Source organism: Carcharodon carcharias, chromosome 19 (genome assembly GCF_017639515.1).
Source record: "Carcharodon carcharias isolate sCarCar2 chromosome 19, sCarCar2.pri, whole genome shotgun sequence".
Taxonomy (NCBI): domain Eukaryota; kingdom Metazoa; phylum Chordata; class Chondrichthyes; order Lamniformes; family Lamnidae; genus Carcharodon; species Carcharodon carcharias.
Genome location: NC_054485.1, coordinates 110,588,846 through 110,611,203, shown reverse-complemented (window position 1 = coordinate 110,611,203; position 22,358 = coordinate 110,588,846). Strand labels below are relative to the sequence as shown.

Below are 22,358 nucleotides of genomic sequence, written 5' to 3'. Positions count from 1 at the left end.
TAACATGACTGTGAAGTGCCTTGGGTTGCTTAACTATTTTACAGGTGCTTTATGAATAGAAGTTGTTACCCTGGCCAGAAATATAATACACAGGCAGACACGCCATTGACTCTTTCTATGCTGTCTGCTGCTCAGAGATAAACCAAATCAAACCGGCCGAACAAATCAAAAACTCAAAGTTAAATAAAAACAAAAATACCTGGAAAACTCAGCAGGTCTGGCAGCATCTGCGGATAGGAGCACAGTTAATGTTTCGAGTCCGAATGACCCTTCAACAGAACTAAGTAAAAATAGAAGAGAGGTGAAATATAATCTGGTTTCTGGGGGGTGGGACAAGAAGAGCTGGATAGAGGGCCAGTGATAGGTGGAGATAACCAAAAGATGTCACAGACAAAAGGACAAAGAGGTGTTGAAGGAGGATTTCCAGTATCCGCAGTTTTTTGCTTTTATCTCAAAGGTAAATTTTTTCAAGCTCTCCAATCAATTATTAGGTATGGTGTTGCTCAACAGCCACAAGCATTACCTGTCTTTTGAAGATGTTCTGCCCCCTACTAAAACATTCCCTCTTCTGTTTCTGCTAAAAGATAGACTGGACTGTGACTCAGATGACACCAGTGCAGAAAGTTCAAGAGCAAAGAAGCAGCAGTTTTCATGCCACGACAGTAGGTGGCAATGTTGCACACTTCAACTGTTAGCCACGTGCACTCAACACCAGGTACATAGGAAATAGGAGTAGGAATGGGCCATTCACCCACGTGAACCTTCCACCTCTGTCAACTCGATCATAACTGATCTTCTACCTCAACATCACTTTCCCACATTCTCCCCACATCCCTTCATGTCTTTCAAATCTAGAACTCTATCAATCTCTGTCTTGGACATATTCAACAGCCTCCACAGCTAATAAGAGACAATAAGACAAACCAAATGCCCAATATATACAGTGACATCAACAACATAACAAGACACCAAGAGACTTCTGGAGCTAGAAGCTATCACAGGATTCCCTCCCAACACCTCTCCACTTAATTTAAGACCCTGCTCAATCCTTACGTACAACAGGATATCTATTCATACAGCCAGGACCGTGTTCAATCTGAACTCTAAACCTAAGTGAGAATCTCAAGAAGATCTGGAGTTCAAACTCCACTCCAGACTTTTGAACCCATAATGTCAGCTAACACACCCAATGCAGCACTGAGGCAGTGCAGTTGTGGCAGATGTGCCGGCTTTCCGTTGCGATGGCTCCAAATTCAACTGTTTTAATCCTTGGCCAGACCCTGGGTTGTGGGAGCAGATCAGGTTGGAGACCAATAGCGTTTTATTTAAAGTAGATAAAGTTCAAGATTCTAGACGCTTACTAAGTGAATAAAGCCACACGTTCAACGGGTATGGAACAAACAAATAAACTTTACAAGTTCAGAAAGATAAAACGATTTAAAATATCCATTTCGTAGTCTAACAGGTCAGGGTATCAGGTACAGGTGAATTAACAGGCGAATTATGGTCAGGCACACCACATTATTCAATAAATGACAGAGGCAGCCAAAACTGATTCCATGCATTTCTCAGCAACCCACCCAGATATTTCTCAAATTGTGAACAACAAATCTCACTGAAACCTTGTCTTTCCCACAAGTGTTTCCAAATCCACATCTGAAGATCTGCTTTGCAATTCTCTCCAAGAAGTCGCTCCAACTCGGACGGCTTCAATGGCCTACCTTGCAGGGTTTCAATCTCACCTTCTGAGGTTATTTCCTCATACATTCCCAAGTACGCTCAAACACTAGCTCACGAACATAATTTCAGCTCTTTGGTCATGCCTAGTACCCTATCGTCCAAAGGAGTACTTCTGCCCCACTGGCCCACAGCAGAGAGTCACCAACCTTCGGCTGCCTTCATGGATCTTCCAGGGTACAATTAGACCAACCGTCATCTTATTGAATAGCGAAGCAAGCATGATAGGCCGAGAATCCTGCTTCCGCTCCTAGTTCGTATGTTTGTATGTTAAGTGTGAGCCTGCATGAATGCAAGTTCTTTCTCTTTCTAGTCCGGTGAGATTAGGTCTTCTGCATCATCCAAACAGTCATTGTTAGCCAAAGTGAAACAGTGTATAAAAACAAAAAAACTGCGGATGCTGGAAATCCAAAACAAAAACAGAATTACCTGGAAAAACTCAGCAGGTCTGGCAGCATCGGCGGAGAAGAAAAGAGTTGACGTTTCGAGTCCTCATGACCCTTCGACAGAACTAGTTCTGTCGAAGGGTCATGAGGACTCGAAACGTCAACTCTTTTCTTCTCCGCCGATGCTGCCAGACCTGCTGAGTTTTTCCAGGTAATTCTGTGAAACAGTGTATGTCAACCTCCAAGTCACACACCATTCTAACATGGAAATATCACACCGTTCCTTCCCTGCCTCTGGGTCAGAATCCTGGAAATCCCTTCCTAACAGCACAGTGGGTACACCTACTCCATATGGACTGCAGCTGCTTAAGATGGCTTGACACAAGCACTTTCTCAGGGGCGATTGGGTATGGTAATAAATAATACATTCCTAGCAATGTGCATCTCACATGCACAAACAGTAGAAAAGGTGAAAGTACCATAGGATACCCTCAATAATCAAGACTAACCATGTCTGGTATTGACTGCTGTCTAATCTTGTGATTTCCAATGCAAATATGTGCCCGACAGGCTCATGCAGCCATCCCTGCCATCAGCAGCCACAAGTTCTAATCATATTTTGTCTGGAATTTAATAATACACCCCAATGAGTTTTGCAGCAGTGTACTGAAGCAAAATTAAACATCCAGCCACCTAAGATGATATAATAGAAGATTGACAAAACCTTGGGGTTATAAAATTATGGTCATAAAGGAGAAAGCTGGAGACCTGTACGGAGGTAATTTCAGAGATTGGGGCTTAGGATGCTGAAGTAGCAGCCACCAATATTAGAGCAATTAAGATCACAAAGGCTTAAGAAAGGAGAATCAGAGGAGCTCAGTTATCTCAGATGGTTATGTGGCTGGAGGACATTGCTCATATAGGGAGAATCAAGGTAAAGGAGGCATTTGAAAACAAGTTTGAGATTTTTAAAATCGAGATGTCACCTGAGCAGGAGCCAATGTAGCTCAGTGAGCAGAGGAGTGGTAGGGGAACAGAACTTGATGAAAGACCAGACAGGAGCAAAGTTTTGAATCAGCTCAAGTTTTCAGCCTGTAAAATGTGAAATGTCAGCCAGGTTTGCAGTGGAGTAGTTAAGTCTAGAAGCAGCAAAGGCATGAATGAAGAAACCTGTCTCATGGACGAAGTTGGGACATGTTATGAATTAAGAAATAGGCCATACGAACATACCCAACACAAGCAGGAGGCCATCCAGGCCTTCGAGGCTGCTCCGCCATTCAATAACATCATGGCTCATCTTTAATTCAATGTGGAATGTCGAATTCCACATTCCCACTACGCCCCGATAACCTTTGATTCCCTTGCCTAACTGAATCCATTGATCTCTGCCTTAAAAATATTCAGTGACACCGCCTTTAGAGGCATAGAGTTCCAAAGTCACAGTTCCAAAATCACACAACCCTCTGAGACAAAATTATTTCTCATCATCTCTGTACTAAAAGGGCAAGCCCTAATTTTAAAATAATGACCCCTAATTTTGGTCTCACCCACAAGAGGAAACGTCCTTTCCTTGTCAATACCATTCAGAATCTTATGTACTTCAATCAAATCAACCCTCACTCTCCAAACTCCAGTGGAAACTAGTCCAGACTATCTGACCTTTCATCATAAGACAACCCGCTCGTTCCAGCTATCAATCGAGTAAACCACCTCTGAACGGCCTCCAACACATTTACATCCTTCCTTAAATTAGGCGACGGAAAATGCACAAAACATTCAACCTGTTCTCATCAATGCCCTGTATAACTGAAGTATAACATCCTTATTTTATGTTCAATTCCTTTTCATCATGAAGGATAGCATTCTGTTTCCCTTCTTAATTAATTGCTGTATCTGCATACTAACTTTGGGTGACTTGTGCACTAAAACACCCTGATTCCTCTGCACCTCAAAATTCACATCTTAGTGATAGGCAACATGTGGTCAGAGGTACATCTTGGGGTGACATTTGACATGAAGCTTGCAAACTGTCTGGTATAGTCTAACACAGTTGTCATGGAGAGGTCAAGGGGTTTCAGATGACAGCAGCTAGAGTTCCTAACTCTGGACAGAGGCATTCCCATACATTTGAATACAAGATTTCTTGTCTCCAATGACACCCACACCCACCATCAGCCGTGCAACACTTCCATCCAAAGAGCCCATCATCTTCCCAGGGCAAAATGGAAAACAATAAGGATTCATGATTCATGACTTGCTTCGAAATAGCCTTTAGCCCCAACTGCAATAAATTTCGAACAAACTTGCTCAAAGAAGATTAAAAAAAAGCTTTTCCAAATCTCTGTGTTTATTTTTCCTCCCACCTAATGCTTGCAGCAGTGTCCAGGCGTTTTATCCTCAACGGCTGGAGACTCCCGGGCAATCCGGGAAGATTGGCAACCGCCTCATTGCTGCTGACCAACCATCTCCTCTTGGTTTTGTTCCTCCTTCCCGAATTCAGACAGACCCAACTGATCAGAATCTATTCCTCTTCCCCCCATCCTTTCCCTAATTCCCCCCGAAACACTGCCGAGTCCCTGGGGAAATTTCTCCCTCTTTCCAGCGGTTTCTTCCCCGGACTCGCTCCTTCCAGAAGATTCTACAACTCTCGGCGTCTCGCGGGCCCGCCGCGCTCTCATTGGCCGCCGCTTCAGAACCTTCTCCAACATTCGGCGGTGAGCTCACCAGACCGCGCGCTGATTGGTCTGGGTCGCCGTCAATCAGAGCATGGGTGCCGCCCTTTCGTCCGCTCTCAGACTATATAAAGGACAAGAACTGCAAACCAAAGTTAAAACATCGCCTGAGAGAAGAAATCGGTTGGAAGCTGCATTACTGCAAGTGGAAGATTTGACACCAGCAGCAAAGAGGGAATTTAATTAACTTTTATCAAGACAGAAGATGCCTGCAGCTAAGGGAACAGCCATTGGCATTGACCTGGGCACCACATACTCCTGTGTGGGGGTCTTCCAACATGGCAAGGTGGAGATCATCGCCAATGACCAGGGCAACCGCACCACCCCTAGCTATGTGGCTTTCAACGACACCGAGAGACTCATTGGAGATGCAGCCAAGAACCAGGTGGCTCTGAACCCACCCAACACCGTCTTTGATGCCAAGAGGCTCATCGGCAGGAAGTTTGATGACCCAGTGGTCCAGTCTGATATGAAGCACTGGCCCTTCCAGGTGGTGAATGATGCAGGAAAGCCCAAGGTAAAAGTCGAGTACAAGGGTGAGGATAAAACATTCTACCCTGAGGAAATCTCTTCCATGGTACTGACCAAGATGAAGGAGATGGCTGAAGCTTACCTGGGACACACCGTCACCAAAGCTGTTATCACGGTGCCGGCTTACTTCAATGATTCCCAGCGGCAGGCAACCAAAGATGCCGGTGTGATCGCTGGTCTCAATGTCCTCCGTGTCATCAATGAGCCAACAGCAGCTGCCATTGCCTACGGCCTAGACAAGAAGGGCAGAGGAGATCATAATGTTCTCATCTTTGACTTGGGAGGCGGAACATTTGACGTGTCTGTTCTCTCCATTGATGACGGTATCTTTGAAGTGAAATCGACATCGGGTGACACCCACTTGGGAGGAGAGGACTTTGATAATCGCATGGTCAATCACTTCATTGAGGAGTTCAAGCGTAAATACAAGAAGGACATCATTCAAAACAAGAGGGCAGTCAGGAGACTGAGGACAGCCTGTGAGAGAGCAAAGAGAACCCTATCTTCCAGCACCCAAGCCAGTATTGAGATTGACTCTCTGTTTGAAGGCATAGACTTTTACACCTCCATCACCAGGGCTCGGTTTGAGGAGCTAAATTCTGACCTGTTCAGAGGCACTCTGGAACCAGTGGAGAAAGCTCTGAGAGACGCCAAGCTGGACAAATCGCAGATCCATGATGTTGTCTTGGTCGGGGGCTCCACCCGCATCCCCAAGATCCAAAAACTGCTGCAAGAGTTCTTCAATGGCAAGGAGCTGAACAAGAGCATCAATCCTGATGAAGCTGTGGCCTATGGAGCGGCTGTTCAAGCGGCTATTCTAATGGGGGATAAGTCGGAGAATGTTCAGGATTTACTTCTCCTGGATGTCGCTGCCCTGTCTCTGGGTCTGGAGACAGCAGGAGGGGTGATGACTGCACTCATCAAGCGTAACACCACCATTCCCACCAAGCAGACTCAGATCTTCAGCACCTACACTGATAACCAGCCTGGTGTCCTTATTCAGGTGTATGAAGGAGAGAGAGCCATGACCAAGGACAACAATCTGCTGGGCAAATTTGAGTTGAGTGGCATCGCTCCTGGCCCTCGTGGGGTGCCACAGATCGAGGTCACCTTCGATATTGATGCCAACGGCATCCTCAATGTTTCTGCTGTTGACAAGAGCACAGGCAAAACAAACAAGATCACCATCAGCAATGACAAGGGAAGGCTGAGTAAGGAGGAAATTGAGAGGATGGTACAGGATGCAGAAAAGTACAAAACTGAGGATGAAGTCCAGCGGCAGAGGATCACAGCCAAGAACTCCCTGGAGTCCTACACCTTCAACATGAAGAGCGCAGTGGAGGATGAGAACGTGAGAAATAAGATCAGTGAGGCAGATAAGAACAAAATCATTGACCAGTGTAACCAGGCAATATTGTGGTTAGAGAACAATCAGATGGCAGAGAAGGAGGAGTTTGAGTACCAACTGAGTGAGCTGGAAAAACTCTGTAAACCCATCATTGCCAACCTGTACCAAGGAGGAGCAGCTGCAGCTGGAGGATCTTGCAGATCCCAGGCTGGAAATGCCACATCCACAGGACCGACTGTGGAGGAAGTGGATTAAAACACTGGAAAGAAGAAGGATGCACATTGGGAATCTAACACAGATCGTTGGACTCTTCCTCATTGAACACGAACATTTATTTTGTATTTCTGACTGACAGTGGAGGACTTTACTGGACTAGATGTTGCCAGGTCTACACTGACTGTAACAGAAGGTGTGATGACGGTGCTGCTCTGTAAACTCTCTTCAGCCTGTGGCTTAACTGATTGTTTTGATAAATTAATTTGTTGAATCCTATTGAAGAGGATCAGTGTAGTTGGCATCTAGTTATACTTGTTTTCTATGGAACTGTCCTTAATGTACAGGTTGAACTTTATTTGTACTTGTTCATAGCTGGACTGAATTTTTGTAATCAAATAAATGTCTTACTTACTGAATTGTTGTTTATTTGTGGTGGTTTTGGACATGAACACACTTTTGAATTTGTGCTTTGAAATATTCATTTTTCTGTATTTTTCCATTGTCGGCTTATTTCCCATACAATTTTGACACTATTTCCATGGGTTATTTAAATTCCGATTCAATCACCAAGAAGATTTGCATATCATATAGCTGCTTTTTGCAAGTTAAACATTTTGAAATGCTTTACTTCCAATGAAATACTATTTCTGAAGTGCAGTCAATTAATTAAAAATAAAATGAACAGAACTTTAAAAAAACTCTGGCTACAAAACAAATTTTTATTTCACTCATTCGTGGGATGAGGGCATCATGGCTCGGCCAGACTTCATTAACCATCCCTAATTACCCTTGAGGAATTGCCTCCTTGAACCACTGCAGTACATATCTCAATATAATGTCAATTAAATGATTACATTCTCTCCAGTCCATGCATTTACACAGTGCCATTGGTTTTGCCTGTATCTTAACATGACTGTGAAGTGCCTTGGGTTGCTTAACTATTTTACAGGTGCTTTATGAATAGAAGTTGTTACCCTGGCCAGAAATATAATACACAGGCAGACACGCCATTGACTCTTTCTATGCTGTCTGCTGCTCAGAGATAAACCAAATCAAACCGGCCGAACAAATCAAAAACTCAAAGTTAAATAAAAACAAAAATACCTGGAAAACTCAGCAGGTCTGGCAGCATCTGCGGATAGGAGCACAGTTAATGTTTCGAGTCCGAATGACCCTTCAACAGAACTAAGTAAAAATAGAAGAGAGGTGAAATATAATCTGGTTTCTGGGGGGTGGGACAAGAAGAGCTGGATAGAGGGCCAGTGATAGGTGGAGATAACCAAAAGATGTCACAGACAAAAGGACAAAGAGGTGTTGAAGGAGGATTTCCAGTATCCGCAGTTTTTTGCTTTTATCTCAAAGGTAAATTTTTTCAAGCTCTCCAATCAATTATTAGGTATGGTGTTGCTCAACAGCCACAAGCATTACCTGTCTTTTGAAGATGTTCTGCCCCCTACTAAAACATTCCCTCTTCTGTTTCTGCTAAAAGATAGACTGGACTGTGACTCAGATGACACCAGTGCAGAAAGGTCAAGAGCAAAGAAGCAGCAGTTTTCATGCCACGACAGTAGGTGGCAATGTTGCACACTTCAACTGTTAGCCACGTGCACTCAACACCAGGTACATAGGAAATAGGAGTAGGAATGGGCCATTCACCCACGTGAACCTTCCACCTCTGTCAACTCGATCATAACTGATCTTCTACCTCAACATCACTTTCCCACATTCTCCCCACATCCCTTCATGTCTTTCAAATCTAGAACTCTATCAATCTCTGTCTTGGACATATTCAACAGCCTCCACAGCTAATAAGAGACAATAAGACAAACCAAATGCCCAATATATACAGTGACATCAACAACATAACAAGACACCAAGAGACTTCTGGAGCTAGAAGCTATCACAGGATTCCCTCCCAACACCTCTCCACTTAATTTAAGACCCTGCTCAATCCTTACGTACAACAGGATATCTATTCATACAGCCAGGACCGTGTTCAATCTGAACTCTAAACCTAAGTGAGAATCTCAAGAAGATCTGGAGTTCAAACTCCACTCCAGACTTTTGAACCCATAATGTCAGCTAACACACCCAATGCAGCACTGAGGCAGTGCAGCTGTGGCAGATGTGCCGGCTTTCCGTTGCGATGGCTCCAAATTCAACTGTTTTAATCCTTGGCCAGACTCTGGGTTGTGGGAGCAGATCAGGTTGGAGACCAATAGCGTTTTATTTAAAGTAGATAAAGTTCAAGATTCTAGACGCTTACTAAGTGAATAAAGCCACACGTTCAACGGGTATGGAACAAACAAATAAACTTTACAAGTTCAGAAAGATAAAACGATTTAAAATATCCATTTCGTAGTCTAACAGGTCAGGGTATCAGGTACAGGTGAATTAACAGGCGAATTATGGTCAGGCACACCACATTATTCAATAAATGACAGAGGCAGCCAAAACTGATTCCATGCATTTCTCAGCAACCCACCCAGATATTTCTCAAATTGTGAACAACAAATCTCACTGAAACCTTGTCTTTCCCACAAGTGTTTCCAAATCCACATCTGAAGATCTGCTTTGCAATTCTCTCCAAGAAGTCGCTCCAACTCGGACGGCTTCAATGGCCTACCTTGCAGGGTTTCAATCTCACCTTCTGAGGTTATTTCCTCATACATTCCCAAGTACGCTCAAACACTAGCTCACGAACATAATTTCAGCTCTTTGGTCATGCCTAGTACCCTATCGTCCAAAGGAGTACTTCTGCCCCACTGGCCCACAGCAGAGAGTCACCAACCTTCGGCTGCCTTCATGGATCTTCCAGGGTACAATTAGACCAACCGTCATCTTATTGAATAGCGAAGCAAGCATGATAGGCCGAGAATCCTGCTTCCGCTCCTAGTTCGTATGTTTGTATGTTAAGTGTGAGCCTGCATGAATGCAAGTTCTTTCTCTTTCTAGTCCGGTGAGATTAGGTCTTCTGCATCATCCAAACAGTCATTGTTAGCCAAAGTGAAACAGTGTATAAAAACAAAAAAACTGCGGATGCTGGAAATCCAAAACAAAAACAGAATTACCTGGAAAAACTCAGCAGGTCTGGCAGCATCGGCGGAGAAGAAAAGAGTTGACGTTTCGAGTCCTCATGACCCTTCGACAGAACTAGTTCTGTCGAAGGGTCATGAGGACTCGAAACGTCAACTCTTTTCTTCTCCGCCGATGCTGCCAGACCTGCTGAGTTTTTCCAGGTAATTCTGTGAAACAGTGTATGTCAACCTCCAAATCACACACCATTCTAACATGGAAATATCACACCGTTCCTTCCCTGCCTCTGGGTCAGAATCCTGGAAATCCCTTCCTAACAGCACAGTGGGTACACCTACTCCATATGGACTGCAGCTGCTTAAGATGGCTTGACACAAGCACTTTCTCAGGGGCGATTGGGTATGGTAATAAATAATACATTCCTAGCAATGTGCATCTCACATGCACAAACAGTAGAAAAGGTGAAAGTACCATAGGATACCCTCAATAATCAAGACTAACCATGTCTGGTATTGACTGCTGTCTAATCTTGTGATTTCCAATGCAAATATGTGCCCGACAGGCTCATGCAGCCATCCCTGCCATCAGCAGCCACAAGTTCTAATCATATTTTGTCTGGAATTTAATAATACACCCCAATGAGTTTTGCAGCAGTGTACTGAAGCAAAATTAAACATCCAGCCACCTAAGATGATATAATAGAAGATTGACAAAACCTTGGGGTTATAAAATTATGGTCATAAAGGAGAAAGCTGGAGACCTGTACAGAGGTAATTTCAGAGATTGGGGCTTAGGATGCTGAAGTAGCAGCCACCAATATTAGAGCAATTAAGATCACAAAGGCTTAAGAAAGGAGAATCAGAGGAGCTCAGTTATCTCAGATGGTTATGTGGCTGGAGGACATTGCTCATATAGGGAGAATCAAGGTAAAGGAGGCATTTGAAAACAAGTTTGAGATTTTTAAAATCGAGATGTCACCTGAGCAGGAGCCAATGTAGCTCAGTGAGCAGAGGAGTGGTAGGGGAACAGAACTTGATGAAAGACCAGACAGGAGCAAAGTTTTGAATCAGCTCAAGTTTTCAGCCTGTAAAATGTGAAATGTCAGCCAGGTTTGCAGTGGAGTAGTTAAGTCTAGAAGCAGCAAAGGCATGAATGAAGAAACCTGTCTCATGGACGAAGTTGGGACATGTTATGAATTAAGAAATAGGCCATACGAACATACCCAACACAAGCAGGAGGCCATCCAGGCCTTCGAGGCTGCTCCGCCATTCAATAACATCATGGCTCATCTTTAATTCAATGTGGAATGTCGAATTCCACATTCCCACTACGCCCCGATAACCTTTGATTCCCTTGCCTAACTGAATCCATTGATCTCTGCCTTAAAAATATTCAGTGACACCGCCTCTACCGCCTTTAGAGGCATAGAGTTCCAAAGTCACAGTTCCAAAATCACACAACCCTCTGAGACAAAATTATTTCTCATCATCTCTGTACTAAAAGGGCAAGCCCTAATTTTAAAATAATGACCCCTAATTTTGGTCTCACCCACAAGAGGAAACGTCCTTTCCTTGTCAATACCATTCAGAATCTTATGTACTTCAATCAAATCAACCCTCACTCTCCAAACTCCAGTGGAAACTAGTCCAGACTGTCTGACCTTTCATCATAAGACAACCCGCTCGTTCCAGCTATCAATCGAGTAAACCACCTCTGAACGGCCTCCAACACATTTACATCCTTCCTTAAATTAGGCGACGGAAAATGCACAAAACATTCAACCTGTTCTCATCAATGCCCTGTATAACTGAAGTATAACATCCTTATTTTATGTTCAATTCCTTTTCATCATGAAGGATAGCATTCTGTTTCCCTTCTTAATTAATTGCTGTATCTGCATACTAACTTTGGGTGACTTGTGCACTAAAACACCCTGATTCCTCTGCACCTCAAAATTCACATCTTAGTGATAGGCAACATGTGGTCAGAGGTACATCTTGGGGTGACATTTGACATGAAGCTTGCAAACTGTCTGGTATAGTCTAACACAGTTGTCATGGAGAGGTCAAGGGGTTTCAGATGACAGCAGCTAGAGTTCCTAACTCTGGACAGAGGCATTCCCATACATTTGAATACAAGATTTCTTGTCTCCAATGACACCCACACCCACCATCAGCCGTGCAACACTTCCATCCAAAGAGCCCATCATCTTCCCAGGGCAAAATGGAAAACAATAAGGATTCATGACTTGCTTCGAAATAGCCTTTAGCCCCAACTGCAATAAATTTCGAACAAACTTGCTCAAAGAAGATTAAAAAAAAGCTTTTCCAAATCTCTGTGTTTATTTTTCCTCCCACCTAATGCTTGCAGCAGTGTCCAGGAGATTTATCCTCAACGGCTGGAGACTCCCGGGCAATCCGGGAAGATTGGCAACCGCCTCATTGCTGCTGACCAACCATCTCCTCTTGGTTTTGTTCCTCCTTCCCGAATTCAGACACACCCAACTGATCAGAATCTATTCCTCTTCCCCCCATCCTTTCCCTAATTCCCCCCGAAACACTGCCGAGTCCCTGGGGAAATTTCTCCCTCTTTCCAGCGGTTTCTTCCCCGGACTCGCTCCTTCCAGAAGATTCTACAACTCTCGGCGTCTCGCGGGCCCGCCGCGCTCTCATTGGCCGCCGCTTCAGAACCTTCTCCAACATTCGGCGGTGAGCTCACCAGACCGCGCGCTGATTGGTCTGGGTCGCCGTCAATCAGAGCATGGGTGCCGCCCTTTCGTCCGCTCTCAGACTATATAAAGGACAAGAACTGCAAACCAAAGTTAAAACATCGCCTGAGAGAAGAAATCGGTTGGAAGCTGCATTACTGCAAGTGGAAGATTTGACACCAGCAGCAAAGAGGGAATTTAATTAACTTTTATCAAGACAGAAGATGCCTGCAGCTAAGGGAACAGCCATTGGCATTGACCTGGGCACCACATACTCCTGTGTGGGGGTCTTCCAACATGGCAAGGTGGAGATCATCGCCAATGACCAGGGCAACCGCACCACCCCTAGCTATGTGGCTTTCAACGACACCGAGAGACTCATTGGAGATGCAGCCAAGAACCAGGTGGCTCTGAACCCACCCAACACCGTCTTTGATGCCAAGAGGCTCATCGGCAGGAAGTTTGATGACCCAGTGGTCCAGTCTGATATGAAGCACTGGCCCTTCCAGGTGGTGAATGATGCAGGAAAGCCCAAGGTAAAAGTCGAGTACAAGGGTGAGGATAAAACATTCTACCCTGAGGAAATCTCTTCCATGGTACTGACCAAGATGAAGGAGACGGCTGAAGCTTACCTGGGACACACCGTCACCAAAGCTGTTATCACGGTGCCGGCTTACTTCAATGATTCCCAGCGGCAGGCAACCAAAGATGCCGGTGTGATCGCTGGTCTCAATGTCCTCCGTGTCATCAATGAGCCAACAGCAGCTGCCATTGCCTACGGCCTAGACAAGAAGGGCAGAGGAGATCATAATGTTCTCATCTTTGACTTGGGAGGCGGAACATTTGACGTGTCTGTTCTCTCCATTGATGACGGTATCTTTGAAGTGAAATCGACATCGGGTGACACCCACTTGGGAGGAGAGGACTTTGATAATCGCATGGTCAATCACTTCATTGAGGAGTTCAAGCGTAAATACAAGAAGGACATCATTCAAAACAAGAGGGCAGTCAGGAGACTGAGGACAGCCTGTGAGAGAGCAAAGAGAACCCTATCTTCCAGCACCCAAGCCAGTATTGAGATTGACTCTCTGTTTGAAGGCATAGACTTTTACACCTCCATCACCAGGGCTCGGTTTGAGGAGCTAAATTCTGACCTGTTCAGAGGCACTCTGGAACCAGTGGAGAAAGCTCTGAGAGACGCCAAGCTGGACAAATCGCAGATCCATGATGTTGTCTTGGTCGGGGGCTCCACCCGCATCCCCAAGATCCAAAAACTGCTGCAAGAGTTCTTCAATGGCAAGGAGCTGAACAAGAGCATCAATCCTGATGAAGCTGTGGCCTATGGAGCGGCTGTTCAAGCGGCTATTCTAATGGGGGATAAGTCGGAGAATGTTCAGGATTTACTTCTCCTGGATGTCGCTGCCCTGTCTCTGGGTCTGGAGACAGCAGGAGGGGTGATGACTGCACTCATCAAGCGTAACACCACCATTCCCACCAAGCAGACTCAGATCTTCAGCACCTACACTGATAACCAGCCTGGTGTCCTTATTCAGGTGTATGAAGGAGAGAGCCATGACCAAGGACAACAATCTGCTGGGCAAATTTGAGTTGAGTGGCATCGCTCCTGGCCCTCGTGGGGTGCCACAGATCGAGGTCACCTTCGATATTGATGCCAACGGCATCCTCAATGTTTCTGCTGTTGACAAGAGCACAGGCAAAACAAACAAGATCACCATCAGCAATGACAAGGGAAGGCTGAGTAAGGAGGAAATTGAGAGGATGGTACAGGATGCAGAAAAGTACAAAACTGAGGATGAAGTCCAGCGGCAGAGGATCACAGCCAAGAACTCCCTGGAGTCCTACACCTTCAACATGAAGAGCGCAGTGGAGGATGAGAACGTGAGAAATAAGATCAGTGAGGCAGATAAGAACAAAATCATTGACCAGTGTAACCAGGCAATATTGTGGTTAGAGAACAATCAGATGGCAGAGAAGGAGGAGTTTGAGTACCAACTGAGTGAGCTGGAAAAGCTCTGTAAACCCATCACTGCCAACCTGTACCAAGGAGGAGCAGCTGCAGCTGGAGGATCTTGCAGAACCCAGGCTGGAAATGCCACATCCACAGGACCGACTGTGGAGGAAGTGGATTAAAACACTGGAAAGAAGAAGGATTCCACTTTGGGGATCTAACACAGATTGTCGGCCTCTTCCTCACTGAGCATAAAAAATTATTTTGTATTTCTGACTGACAGTGGAGGACTTTACTGGACTAGATGGTGCCAGGTCTACACTGACTGTAATAGAAGGTGTGATGACAGTGCTGCTCTGTAAACTCTCACCAGCCTGTGGCTTAACTGTTTGTTTTATAAATTAATTTGTTGAATCCTATTGAAGAGGATCAGTGTAGTTGGCATCTAGTCATACTTGTTTTCTATGGAACTGTCCTTAATGTACAGGTTGAACTTTATTTATACTTGTTTACGGCTGGACTGAATTTTTGTAATCAAATAAGTGTCTTACTTACTGAATGATTTATTTGTGGTGGTTTTGGACAGGAATACACTTTTGAATTTGTGCTTTGAAATATTCATTTTTCTGTATTTTTCCACTGCCAACTGATTTCCCATACAATTTGACACCATTCCCACGGTTTACTTAAATTCCGATTCAATCACCAACAAGATTTGCATATCATATTCCTCCTTTTCGCAAGTTAAACATTTTGAAATGCTTTACTTCCAGTGAAATACTATTTCTGAAGTGCAGTCAATTAATTAAAAATAAAATGAGCAGGACTTTAAAAAAACTTTGGTTAAAAAACAAATTTTTATTAAACTCATCCATGGGATGAGGGCATCATGGCTCAGCCAGACTTCATTACCCATCCTTAATTACCCTTGAGGAATTGCCTTCTTGAACCACTGCAGACCATATCTCAATATAATGTCAATTAAATGATTACATTCAGGGAGGAGGGGAAAAAAAACAATCTCTGTTGCAAGTTTTAGGGAAGCTACAAGCGCCGCAAGTCTAAGTGTAATGGCTTCAACTACAAAGTCATCACATGCGAGACTGGATCTCGCTCTCCAGTCCATGCGTTTCCACAGTGCCATTGTGTTTTGCTGCCTGTATCTTAACATGACTGTGAAGTGCCTTGGGATGCTAAACTATTTTACAGGTGCTTTATGAATAGAAGTTGTTGTTGCTCTGGTCAGAAAAACAATACACAGGTAGACACGCCATTGACTCTTTCTATGCTGTCTGCTGCTTAGAGATAAACCAAATCAAACCAGCAGAACAAATCAAAGACTCAAAGTTAAATAAAAACAAAAATACCTGGAAAAACTCAGCAGGTCTGGCAGCATCTGTGGAAAGGAGCACAGTTAACGTTTCGAGTCCAAATGACGCTTCAACAGAACTAAGTAAAAATAGAAGAGAGGTGAAATATAATCTGGTTTGTGGGGGGTGGGACAAGAAGAGCTGGATAGAAGGCCAGTGATAGGTGGAGATAACCAAAAGATGTCACAGACAAAAGGACAAAGAGGTGTTGAAGGAGGATTTCCAGCATCCGCAGTTTTTTGCTTTTATCTCAAAGGTAAATTTTTACCCAATTTTTTCTAGCTCTCCAAACAGTTATTAGGTATGGTGTTGCTCAACAGCCACAAGCATTACCTGTCTTTTGAAGATGTTCTGCCCCCTAATAAAACATTCCCTGTTCTGTTTCTGCTAAAAGATAGACTGGACTGTGACTCAGATGACACCAGTGCAGAAAGTTCAAGAGCAAAGAAGCAGTAGTTTTCATGCCAGGACAGTAGGTGGCAATGTTGCACACTTCAACTGTTAGCCCAGTGCACTCAAAGCCAGGTACATAGGAAATAGGAGCAGGAGTGGGCCATTCACCCCCGTGAGCCTTCCACCTCTGTCAACTCGATCATAACTGATCTTCTACCTAAACATCACTTTCCCACATTCTCCCCACATCCCTTCATGTCTTTCAAATCTAGAAATCTATCAATCTCTGTCTTGAACATATTCAACAGCCTTTATGGTCAGAAATAGCATACACCTGCAGGCACACCATTGGCACATGATCATACATCAAGAGATTAAATCAGACCAAAATAGGTGAACAAACACCTTTGGTAAATATCTACCCAATTATCAATTAGGGGGAATCAGTGCAGAAGTGGTAATGTGACTGGCCTACTGATCCAGTGACATTACCCCTTTGTCAGGCTAATGCTCTGGGGACTTAGGTTCAAATTCCACCACAACAGTTGGTGGAATTTGGATTCAATGTACCCAAAGTTGAAACCTAGCCTCAGTCATAATGCCATGAAACTACTATCGATTGTTGTAAAAACCCACCTGGTTCACTAATCGCCTTTAGGGAAGGAAATCCGCCCTCCTTAACCCGTCTGTCCTACATGTGACTCTAGACCCACAGCAATGTGGTTTCTTAACTGGCCCCTGTAATGGCCTAGCAGGTCATTCAGTTCAAGGGCAATTAGGGATGAGCAACAAATGCTGATCTTGCTCATGACACCCACATCCCATGTAAGAATTTAAATAATTACATTGACTCCACAAGTAACCTCTGGGTTAGTCGATTATAGCAGCTGTACAGAGCCTTGGTGAGACCACACTTTCTATTGAGTATTATGTGCAGTTTTGGTCTCCTTACCTAAGAAAGGATATACTTGCTCCAGAGGGAATGCAGCAAAGGTTTACCAGATTGATTCCTGGGGTGGCAGGATTGTCATATGGGGAGAGATTGGGTTGACTCAGCCTGTATTCGCTAGAGTTTAGTAAAATGATGGGGGAATCTCATCGAAGCATATAAAATTCAGACAGAGGTGGACAGACTGGATGCAGGGATGATGTTTCCTCTGGCTGGGGCCGGGGGGGTTCCTAGGACAAAGGGTCACAATCTCAGGATATGGGGTGGGCCATTTAGGACTGAGATGAGGAGAAACATCTTCACTCAGAGGGTTAAAAACAAAAAATTGCGGATGCTGGAAATCACATCAACAATTTCCAGTTCCCTGGCCCCAACCACCTCATCTTCACCATGGACTTCCAATCCCTCTACACCTCCATCCCCCACCAGGATGGTCTGAGGGCTCTCAGCTTCTTCCTCAGAGGCCCGAACAATCCCCATCCACCACTACTCTCCTCCGTCTGCCTGAACTTGTTCTCACACTGAACAATTTCTCCTTCAACTCCTCTCACTTTCTCCAAATATAAGGTGTGGCTATGGGTACCCACATGGGCTCCAGCTATGCCTGTCTTTTTATGGAGTATGTGGAACATTCCTTGTTCCAGTCTCTTACTCCGGCCCCCTCCCACAACTCTTTCTCCGGTACATCGATGATTACTTTGGTGCTGCTTCATGCTCTCATTGGGACTTGGAAAAATTTATTAATTTTGCTTCCGATCTCCACCCCTCCATCATTTTCACGTGGTCCATCTCTGACACTTCCCTTCCCTTCCTTGACCTCTCTGTCTCAATTTCTGGTGATAGACTGTCCACCAATATCCATTACAAGCCAACCGACTCCCACAGCTACCTCGACTACAGCTCCTCACACCCCGCTTCCTGTAAGGACTCCATCACATTCTCTCAGTTCCTTCGCCTCCGTCGCATCTGTTCTGATGATGCTACCTTCAAAAACAGTTCCTCTGACATGTCATCCTACTGGCTGAACAGAGGGAGGAGCAGCGCCCTCAGAAACAGGGGTGGCTGGGGCTCCTGTGCACAATGCTGAAGAGCCAAACCGAGACATTGTGGCTCAGCGCCTAGCTAGACCCAGGGTCTATAGATGGCATTTGTCATTCCTGCAGATGACCCAGAACCAATGTCGCCAAAGACTGCGCATGTCCAGGGAACGGGTTGGCCACATCTGCCACTGGCTGCAGGATTTGGAACCATGGGGACATGGAGGGCATCTGCTGCTAGTGGCCATGAAAGCGACCACAGCACTCAATTTTTACGCCCATGGCTCTGTTTGGGGCTCCACAGGTAACTTCTGTCAGATATTGCCAGCCTCCACACGCAAATTTATCCGCAGAGGTCACAGACACCATATCCGTGTGCAGTTCAACCGGGATCAGGAAAGCCAGGAAGCAAGAGTGCTGGGATGTCTCCAGCGATTGGGAAGGCACACCGTCAGTTTACTGGGAAGAGGCCCTGGACTATGACACCCTCCTTTATCTTATGCAGGGACCAAGGTTTCACATCTGAGTGACAGGAACACTGCTGATCAGAACAAGGAGCCCATAGGCAAGGAGACATTCTTGAGAGTTTATTTACAATTGCGAACATTATGTACAACTGATTAACACCCATGCCCTGGCAGTACAACTACGCCTAAATAGCCAAGTGGTTATGGTAGTGGGTTTGTAACCCCAAGATCAAGAGTTCAAATTTCACAATGGCAAACTATGAAACAATGTAACTTCATCTGAAACAGATAGAAACGGGTTTGTACTCGAAAGAGTTACACCTCCTTATGGGTGCTTGGCCTAAATAGCCAAGTGGTTATGGTACTGGGTTATAACCCCAAGATCAAGAGTTCAAATCTCACAATGGTAAACATTGAAACCCGAGGTCGAGTTCTGGTCATAAACCAGCTGATCACCGCCATGTTTTGGTATCGGCTGGTCACTTTGACCCCTCCCCCGGACTTTGTCACAAGAATCCAGAAATTGTTAGTCGACTTCTTCTGGGACAAAAGATTGCACTGGGTCGCTGCTGAGGTTCTGAGTCTCCCGCTTAGGGAGGGTGGTCAGGCGCTAGTGTGCCTATGCACACAGGTGGCGACTTTCCGCCTTCAGACCCTGCAGCGATACCTCTACATCGAGCCTCCTCCTAGATGGTGTGCCCTGACGATGTATTTCTTCCGTCAGGTGCACGGCCTGAATTATGACGTGCAGCTCCTGTTTATAGAACAGGGGGGCCTCGGTGGCTCCTTGCAGGCGTTGCCCGTCTTTTACCAGGACCTGATCAAAGTCTGGAATGTGGTCGCCTCGCGACGCAGCTCTCCCCCGTCAGGAGTAGCGGCTATCGTCAGAGAGCCGCTGCTCAGGAATCCGCCCCTCCGTCCTTTTCAGTGGTTGGCAGAGAGGAGGGCTGTGGCCGCAGGGGTGACCAGGATCGGGGACGTGCTGGGTGGTGGAGGACTGGGCTGGATGCTCCCACAGGAGTTGGCGCGTCGCGCGTCTGTGAGTGTCCAGGTCGCAGCCGATGCCATCCAAGACCTGAGAACGGTCGTGCTCGGACCCGATGTAATTTTAGGTCTTGAGGTGGCCCAGGTGCACGGTGGTCTTCCGTCTGAGTGTTCCCCTGTTCGGACGGAATTCCACATTGGCCCCAAGCCCCGAACCCTCCCTCGGGTGCTGGTGCCCCGCAATATGAGCCGCCTCGGGGACATGCCCTCTGTGCCATTTGGCACGGCAAAGAGGAGCTTTTTGTACGGACTGCTGCTGCACACCTTCCATTTTCTCGCTCTTGTCCGCTACCCGGACACGCCCTGGCGTGCCTTGTTGCCGTTTGGCAGCAGATGCCCCCGATGGGAGGCCCTCTACAGAGGTATCCTCCCCCTTTCTATCGGGGACCTAGGTTGGAGGGTGTTGCATGCAGCAGTCCCCTATAATAGGAGAATGCATAGGTTCACGGACTCTCAGGACACATGCCCTTTTTGCGGTCTTGTGGAGTCCGTGGACCATGCATATATAGGGTGTTGTAGGCTGCACTCCCTTTTTAGTTACTTGAACAACCTTTTACTGATGTTCTATTTGCACTTCAGCCCCACACTCCTGATCTATGGGCACCCGGTGCGGAAGGGGGTCGGGAAGGAGGAGGACCTCCTCGTGAACCTGCTCCTGGGCCTGCCCAAGTTGGTCATTAACAGGTCCAGGCAGCGGGCGATCGACGGGGGAGTCCCGCCCGATTGTTTATCCCTCTTCCGCAGCTACGTTCGCGGCTGGATGTCCCTGGAGAGGGAGCACGTGGTGTCTGCTGGCACACTCGAGGCCTTCCGTGCTCAGTGGGCACCGCGGGGACTGGGGTGTTTTGTTGACCCCTTTAATCACATTTTGATTTAAAGTTTGTAAGGTTCCTTTAAACTTTGTTCTTGGTTTTACAGCTGACCTGAATTAGGGGCTGTGCCTGATTTATCCCAATTTTGTTGATTTGGTTTAATTGTTTTGACTCTATAAGAGTTACACCTCCTTATGGAGCTTGGCGTAAACAGCCAAGTGGTTATGGTACTGGGTTTGTAACCCCAAAATCAAGAGTTCAAATCTCACAATGGCAAACTATGAAACAATGTAATGTCATCTGAATAGGAACAGATGGAAACGGGTTTGTACTCGAAAGAGTTACACCTCCTTATGACCCCTTTAAATCACATTTTGGTTTAATATTTGAAAGTTTCCTTTGCATTTTTGTCTTTTGTTTTTGCAGTTCCCCTTTAAAGGGGCTGCCTTTTAATTTGTCCCTTGATTTATTCATCTAGTTTATTTGGTTTTGACTCAAAACAAAAGAGCTACATCTTCTTAACCTTCCTGGCTGATTCCTTGAGGAGAAGGGGAAGCCAGAGTGAGATCGAGCTGCCCCACACCCCACACACAGACACTGTTAGAGGCCAACTATGGCATCAGCAATGGAGTTCAGCTCATGCAGCAGTGCGGGATCGATGTCCTGGACCAAGGTCTTCATGACAGCCACCATCCTACCAGTGTGACCTCAGTGCATTGGTATGCCAGTGTTATCACCTCAGACTGAAAGTAGACAGACTCCTCCATCATGCCTTGCAATCTGATGAGTGCAACGGACATCCCTTCCTGATGTTCCCAAGCTTGCCTTTGTAGGTCCAGCAACAGAGGTATGACCGAGTCCAGAAGCTCATCACCTGACTCAGACTCAGCAGATTTCTGGTCTTCAGCAGTCTCCCAAATGCCAGAAACCTGGGAAGACCCTGCGGCACCTACGGTGGATCAGACAGTGCGATGTGCTCACCAGATTGTGACCCCAAGGCTCCTGTTACGATCCCAGCTGATGTTACCCCTGGACAAGCCTGATCCCAGAGCAGAACCCAGTTTGATAGATTTTAACTTTTAATTTGTTTGTTTATATACGTGCAGAGTGGCTACAAAACAGAGTCACCGGAGTCAACTATATTACAATTCTCCTTCACCCACAACTATACCTTTACAGGTATATACAGATTTGTAAGGATAACACAAGTTTCAAAAGCTATCTTATACTCTATTGTCTATAATAAGTACACAGTCCATGTAAACCAATAGGCAACCTGTGGTCAGAACACACCACACGTTGAAACCAAGTGACAGATGTCACCTCAACCAGATGCTATGTTTCTTTCCTCAACTTCCCCTAGATGCTTGTCACATTGTGAGCCAACTAGTCTCACTACACTCCGCCATTCACATGAGAGTTTCCAATCTCCACTCTCCAAGGACTCGCTTTGGAATCTTCTCCTAAACTGACACTTTCCCTCAGACGCCTTCCTTATGAAGTACCTCTTCCCTGGGTCACTACATGCATTCAAGCTGTCTTCCATAGCAAAGAGTTAGAGACCTTCAGTTGCCTCTTTCAACCTTCTTGCCTCTTCAAGCTTGAAGCTTTAAACTTGAAGCTT

The 22,358-nt window shown here is 45.6% G+C and overlaps 1 protein-coding gene and 1 pseudogene across 1 annotated transcript; both read left to right on the top strand.

Moving 5' to 3' along the window:
• The first annotated feature begins 4,953 nt into the window (after positions 1-4,953).
• On the top strand, positions 4,954-7,366 carry LOC121291653 (heat shock 70 kDa protein 1A-like). Its single transcript, XM_041213134.1, has one exon. The coding sequence runs from the start codon at positions 5,061-5,063 to the stop codon at positions 6,987-6,989; it is 1,929 nt and encodes a 642-aa protein (XP_041069068.1). The 5' UTR covers positions 4,954-5,060; the 3' UTR covers positions 6,990-7,366.
• Positions 7,367-12,810: 5,444 nt separating this feature from the next.
• Positions 12,811-15,277, top strand: LOC121291694 (annotated as a pseudogene).
• The last annotated feature ends 7,081 nt before the right edge of the window (positions 15,278-22,358 follow it).

Excerpts from the sequence above, each read along its gene's own strand:
- LOC121291653 (XM_041213134.1), top strand. The coding sequence starts at position 5,061 with ATGCCTGCAGCTAAGGGAACAGCCATTGGCATTGACCTGGGCACCACA.